General features: G+C 39.9%; 1 protein-coding gene across 4 annotated transcripts in view; it reads left to right on the top strand.

The window, feature by feature from the left end:
- The window catches only part of LOC122066486 (DPH4 homolog), a 15,520-nt gene extending 8,963 nt beyond the window's left edge, over positions 1-6,557 (top strand). For all 4 annotated transcript variants that reach the window (XM_042630298.1, XM_042630296.1, XM_042630295.1 and 1 more), the window contains one exon: positions 5,888-6,557. In XM_042630298.1, the coding sequence (XP_042486232.1) occupies positions 5,932-6,471 (540 nt within the window). In that variant the 5' untranslated portion in view covers positions 5,888-5,931 and the 3' untranslated portion in view covers positions 6,472-6,557. The remainder of the gene's footprint in view (positions 1-5,887) is intronic.
- Positions 6,558-7,239: the final 682 nt, after the last annotated feature.

Below are 7,239 nucleotides of genomic sequence, written 5' to 3'. Positions count from 1 at the left end.
ACAGTGTTACATTGTGACAGTCAGAGTGCCATACATCTTGCAAAGAATCAGGTGTTTCATGCAAGGACAAAGCATATTGATGTGAGATTTCACAAGATCAGGGAGCTTGTGTCAGAAGGTAGTATTCACTTGAGAAAAATTTATACAGATCTCAATCCTGCAGATATGTTTACAAAGCCAGTTACTACAGAGAAGTTCGAGTCTTGTTTGGACTTGATTAATATTACTCATTGTTGAAGATGAGGGACGCACCAAACAGGTGCGGGTTTGTACTTCTAATGAGGTACAATGATGAACACGTCTACAAGTTATCTTTACAGGAGGCTCGACAGAATTCAAGCCAAGGTGGAGATTGTTGGTGTATGATGTCTTGTATTCCGTCGCAATTTAATCCAGGGAGTACTGGTGCAACACCTAGACAGGCAGGATGGCGGTCCCGCTAGCCGGTTAGCCGGCCGTGGGGGTTGCAAGGGGGGCAGGAGGCCCCCCTGCATAGCAGGGGGTGTAGGGGGGCGTAGCCCCCCTTCTCGAATTTTTTATTTGAAGGCAATTGTGTACTTTCCGGATTAGGGTTTTTTCGCTATATATTTGTAGCGAGAGTTTCTTTCTTTGTAATGCAAGCAATACGGAGAGGTGTGAGGAAGAGCGCTGTAACCCTATTCTCCATTGATAGTAAAGTAGGATCTCATCTCACCGGGGACGTAGGCAACCTTGCCAAACCTCATAAAATCTGTGTGCATTGTTTGTTTTGTTTTTCCATTATCTTCTGCATCGTTTAAGGGTTGCGTTTCTACATGTACCCGTTTTGTTTCCTTCCCAAACTTACTAAGGCTAATGCTAGTGCGTACATCAATTTCCTATTTGTATTAAACACTATGCCCATGCACCATAGAAAGAAGCCCTAGATGCCAAACCAATGCCTGCTAATCCAACAGAACATGCCTTTCATCAGAAACAAGAAATTCCAATCACTGCCCAAAATGCAACAGGTGATTATAAAACTAAAGTTCTCCAGCGGTCCAACTCCTACAGCCTGCCCTCCACAATTTCCCGACTCTTTGAAGCATACCGTCTTGCCTCTGCCACTTGGCCTAGCATTCCTCGAACGCCTGCTACCTCCATTCTTCTTTGCGTGTTTGTGTGTGGGGGGGGGTCGAGTGTGTTTGTGTGTGGAGACGATTGGTGTGGGGTAGCAATTCAATCGCTCATGTGTGTAGGGATCAGTTGCAAAGTAGCAATCCATCGTCTCTCTTTCTCTCTCCCCCTCCCTCCACCTCTCTATTTTATTTCATCTCATCAAGCCCTAACCATCCCTTAAACATCCACTGTCTCTCTCTCTCCCCCCTATTGTATTTCATCTCATCAAGCCGTAACCAAGTTAATGGATATAGTAAAAGCTAGGGTCCATGTCGGATACACGGATCGGAAAGTTATCTTGTGATGTGTTGTACTTTTCTTCTGGTTTTTTGTACTTCTTTTCTAATTGGATTGTTATGCTTCATTTTTTCCTTTTTTTTCTTTTTTTGATGGATGCAAATGACCTTTGTTGTGTTGGGAAAATGGATGCAAATAAGAAGTTGACTTATTGCTTTTAGGATGATTACAAATGTTGCTTTGACTTTGTCATATATTGAGGTATGTCCATAGATGTTTAACTTACTGTTCTTGACATTCAATCTTTTCATTAGTTGCATAGTAATAGGATTGGTAACTGATTAATTGAGTGGAAGTGAGAAATAATTAGAACTTTTGAGTCCCAAATTTTTTAATTAGAGACACATAAGACCAGAAATATATTCAACTTCTGATTGATGCAGATTCATCACCGAAATAGACTTGTTTTATTAGGAATAAATCTAAGGTTGGATTGACATGGGATTAACTAGTTTGTTTCTTTTTACATTAGTTTCCTTTTTAGTTGGGTTCAATTTAAGTTGTTAGTCTTTATTATTATTTAGGAGTTAAGTTATTTGTTGAGTCAAGTCATGAGTTTCATTTTTTAGTTTGTTTCTATTTTCAGTTTAGAAACTTATGTAATAGGCAATCAGTTGTAGGGTTCCCTAGTTTGGAACCTTCCAATTGCTAGGCTGTATTCCCTCCCCCATTATCACTATTAATACAAAGCAGGGAGGCTCCCATAGCTGAATGTTTTTGACAAAAAAAAATATTTCTGCTGCTGCTGCTGCTTCTGTGCAAGAGACTGCTGTGTGTGTGATCACAGTGAAGGGTTGGTGTTCGATCCGACGACTCCTTGCGGTGGGAAGCCCAGGAGGATCTTCTTCAAGTTATCATCTTCTTCTCCAAGCTATCCAAGGTTCCATCCGCCCATTCAGCCTTCTTGGTACTTACATCAGTCTCTTCTCCTCTGTTCTGCCCAGAATAGAAGGTTCTGCAACCTGCACCTGTTCAGCCTTAAAGAGCCATTGGTTTTGGCTGCCCTTTGGATCAAAGAAGGCCCTCATATAGAGGGAGACTCGACCTGGTTCCCAGCCCTGTTGGATCATCTGGTCTGGAGTTAATACCGAATCACCCTGATTTTGTCTTTTAGTGGTTAGCCAAAACCTGAAATCGATAGGAGTTTATTGGCCTATTCTGATTTCTATGCTCTCTTGTGATATTGTTCATGTTAGTTGGACCATGAGACTTGTTTCAGTCCCTTTGAAGCCCTAATCATCAGTCTACTGATCTGATCAGAGAAGACATTACTACTGAGATTGATAGCGTTGTTGGTTTCCAATCTGGTCCTTTTAATCTGGTTTATTGTGCTGCTATTGTGCTTGTCTATGGTTGTTCTGTGATTAAAAAAATCCTGCCGTTGTGAGCTTGGTTTGACTTGTCAACCTAGTTCTGCATTACTGATCCTTTCTATTTCTTTCAATCCTATCCTTACCTCCTACTTTTTTTTCCCAAACCAAGCAATACTTAGATATATCTTTTACTAGTTTTTTTACATCCTAATTTTTAGGTTGATCCAAATACAAATTCGTATTTCGAAAATATAGCTTACATCTTGACTTTGGAGGGCTATAATGGATGAGTGCACTTGTTACTTGCTGTCTATAGTTGTATAAACATTTGAAGACACTATCTATGTATATATAAGTGGTCAAGATGTCGGTTGGACAAGAATTGGTATTACACATTCCTTCTTATGCCTTTCTAAGAAGGAAGAAGATAGTACTAGGAAAGTAGTTGAAACCTAACTCATGGTCTGGTTGTTTCCTTCAAGCATGTTGATGAGAAGTGAGAGTTGAAACTTCAATCTTAAAGGAGTATTTTTGATCCATCTGTGCTACTACTGCTGGCTCTGAAAACTGTTGTTTCCCAGCAGAACTGATTGGGTGCTCTTTGGTTCGGTTGGGTTCATTCTTCAGGGATCTCTTTCAATTAACGGCTACTTTCAATGAGTAATCAACCATTGGCCGGCTCATTGGTGGGAAGACAACAACGATCAATTTTCTGATCTGAATTGAAAACAGTGAAATTGTGAATCACCTGAAGCAACTTTCTTTTTTCCTCTTGATGAATGACAGTGAAGAAGCTCTATGAGCTCTTATGCCTGTGACAGAACTGTATGCTCCTAGTTGGAGTTCGGGGGTTACGTTAAGATTTTTCAGGAATGTGTTAAGAGGGCAGCTAATTCTGGTGTTTCCAAGGAAGTTAGTTGTGAATTAGTCGTTAAGGATAAAAACATTTCATAGTGTAGGCTATCTAAGAGAGAATACCTCCAAAATTGATTAGTGTGGGGTGCAGTCCGTGTGGATCTTTTAATATTTGAAAACCAAAAAAAAGGGTCATGTCCGTTTTAAGGAAAATAAGGGATAAGAATTTCAGAGTATACTCCTAGCCTCCTAGGATGGTTTTTTTTTTCCTTAAGTAAGAGTTGAAGTTGAATACATTAGAAAAAAGGAAGATGAAAAAAGAAAAGAAAAGAACAGAATGCTGAGGAATGTGTAAAAACAACAATTGGAGGTAGCCAAACAAAATGTAGAAGTGAGCTCCACCAGAAAACAGAAGCTCAGTTGTCAACTTCAATGGCATAAAATTGTTTTGTAAATTCAGCAAATTTCCCAAACAAAATGTAGAAGTGCTGAAGTGGCATCCACCAAAAAACAGAAGCTCAGTCTCTAACTTCAATTGCATCAAATTATTTTTTAAATTCAGTAATGCAGGACTAGGATTTGACAACCAAACCAGCCCCAACTGCAGGAACTTTTAAACTAAGAACAACCAAAAACCAATAGCAGAAAATCAGACTTCGGCCACAAACCAGAATTGATAAACGATCTCAATGAACAGTAACCAGAAGCGAAATAAATCAGCAGCAGTCTTAGGATTAAACCAGAAATTTAATAACAATATAACACCTCCAGTAGGTTCAGATCACAGATGCTAATAATCCAGAATGTCACAGTAACACAGAACAGAAAACAGAATCTAAATCTGTGCAGGTTTTGACAGTCGGCCAGAATTGCTTGACAGTTCACTTCAGCAGATCCAGTGGTCTGATTGACCCCAAAATTGGATCGATCCTCCCTCTAGATAGGATTATCCTTAGTGAAAATATGGAGGCCATCGGATGGCGGGTTCTCCAAAAACAGCTAGGCCGATAGGAAGGAAAATAGAGAAAACCAACCTAGAAATCTGCAGAGAAGTTTGATCACTTACCTGAACTGCTGGAGAAGAGAATCCAATAAGAAAACCAGATAAGAAAAGACCCACCCGGACTTCTCGCCGCAGAGTGTCGATCGGATCACACACCAATCCCTAACCCTTGATCAGACACAAAGGTATAGCCATGGAGAAATCCCAGTGGCAGCAGCATGAAGCTTCTCTTTTTTTTTTTTAAATTGTAAAATCCTCTCTCTATGATGAGAGCTTTCCTTTATTTATAATAATGATGGGGTGAGGGAATTACAAAATCGAAGGTTCCTCAAAAAGGAAACCAAATATTCTCCTAATACAATAGTTACTAAAAACTGAAATTAGAAACTAGTTGAAAAAGGAAACTAACTACTAATATGACTTGACTCAATTAATAACTTGACTCCTAAGGAAACAAATATAACTCAAATCAAGCCCAACTAAAAGGAAACTAATGAAAATGGAAACTAACTGGTAATCCCGTACTCAATCTTAGAGCCCCCCTTTTAGACCCATAAAAGTGGTCTATTACACTCAAAACACATGGGATCAAAGGCCCAACATGTATGGAACCCAACCCTAAGCTTATTCCTAATAAAACAAGCCTATTTTGGTAATTAATCTGCATCATTCAGCAAACCTTTCTCTCTCTCATTGTACTTTATTCCCTCAAAATTACTTACTAACGAGGGCGTGAGAAGTTTTAAAAAATTAGTGACCAACTTAGCTCCTTTTTCCCTTGTTGGGTTGCCCCCAATTCCCTACCACAGTTTCTGCATGGTGAGGAAAATTTGAACTGATGAGGCATTTGCTACTATAAGGATCACTGAATTAGGTCTCCAGCAAAGACATTCAAGAAAACTTGAAAACTTAGCGTTTTGGAATACAGTAGAAATGACAATGGTTCCTACCAAAATATGTATGGTGCCATGGTGGGTATTGCAGTCATAGCATCAACTAAATTGCTGGTTCTTTTCTCTATCGAGAAACTAGACTAGTTATGGCTAACCTTTTTTCAGATGCAAAAACACATTTATTGCCATACAGGATCCGTCAAACAGTGCTGAATTTTTTTTTCCTCGCTGGTTAATTCTTTCGATTCAAGTTTTTTTCTCTGCTAGTGCGCTTGTTTTTTAGTTATTTATTTATTTTTTTCAAACTCAAGTTGCTTTGGTCTAACATTTAGTTGGTAAAGCCGTTTGCATTCTAATTGCGGAAACTCTGTATTTTTTTGTATTGGCAGTGAATTTGTTGTATAGCTCATAGGAGCAGTTTCTCCCACCGGCCATGCCTCTTGGCAGCAGTTTGATTCAGAAAACTTATTATGACATTCTATCCGTGAAGGAAAATGCTAGTTATGAAGAAATCCGTGCAAGCTACAGGTCTGCCATCCTTAATTCTCACCCAGACAAGTTGCATGGGATGTCTGAGATTTCTAATACTCACCATGAATCACAAGAAAAATTTCTCATCATACAGAAGGCTTGGGAAGTTCTCAGTAATTCGAGTTCTCGGGCGGCATACGATAGTGAACTGCAGGAACTGAGACGGGATATGGGAACTGCAGAAGATGTTAGTTTGAAGGACATGGTGGTAGAAGATGTTGGAGAAGTCCTGGAGCTATCTTACCGATGCAGGTGTGGTGATTACTTCTCCATTAATTCTGCAGAGCTAGAGGAGATGGGATATTCATTAGATAGGTGTGAGTGTAAGATACTATTATGGACAGTAGATGCCTTGGCTTCATCAATTGTTCTTCCATGTGGGTCTTGCTCTCTGAAAATCCAGCTGACTATTGATGCGGATGCTGGTTTTTCTAGTCGATGATCAGCAAAACTGGTTGCCTTGGAGCTGTTTTGGCTTCAAGCAGAACAATCTGTCAAGTCTGCCTATGATCTGCTTAATTGGGGTGGGGTGGGGTGGGGTGGGGTGGGGTGGGGTGGGGGGGGGGTGAATTCTTGATGATCTGCTGAAATCAGTTCATTCATTTGGTCATGCGTGTATATACAATGGAACAGGGTGCAGTTTGACAACCCTTTAACTGAGTCATTTCCATGATCCACAAATTTTTGATTGTGAATCTTTTGAAAGTTCAAAATCTTTTTTTTCGGTTGGGGGTGCGGTGGCAGGGTGCAGACTGGCGCTAAATTCGGGTTTTAACATTGACTTTGAACTAAAATATTTGATTGATTCACATTTATTGGGAAAACATTTGGAATGGTATCAAGAAGTATGGTCCAAGGGTAAAATCGTAATAAGAACTGTAGTTTTTAAAACAGGGATAGATCTGTCCGGTTTGATCCAAGCCGATCTGAATCAATATTGAAACGGTATCTGCTTTGACTGATCCCCTGTTGCCGAGTTTTATATCCTTGCTCCAATCGATGTGGCCTTCCGGCCATTCCCATTTCCCCAGTTTCTTGGGAAACCCGGACCCGTTCAATGATATAGACTGATAAACAAAGCAAGAATGTATGATAAGACATTTTGTTCAAGTTACTTCTCCTAGCCTACTCTTGGGCTAGAAGTAGATCCCGACTAGAATTGCGCAAATTTAGACCAAGACAAGAATTATACTTGAGAAATTAGCAGAGA

The sequence above is a fragment of the Macadamia integrifolia genome, unplaced genomic scaffold (assembly GCF_013358625.1).
Source record: "Macadamia integrifolia cultivar HAES 741 unplaced genomic scaffold, SCU_Mint_v3 scaffold2416, whole genome shotgun sequence".
Classification (NCBI taxonomy): Eukaryota; Viridiplantae; Streptophyta; class Magnoliopsida; order Proteales; family Proteaceae; genus Macadamia; species Macadamia integrifolia.
Note: the sequence above shows the minus strand (reverse complement) of the source record. Positions and strands in the feature narration are given on the sequence as shown.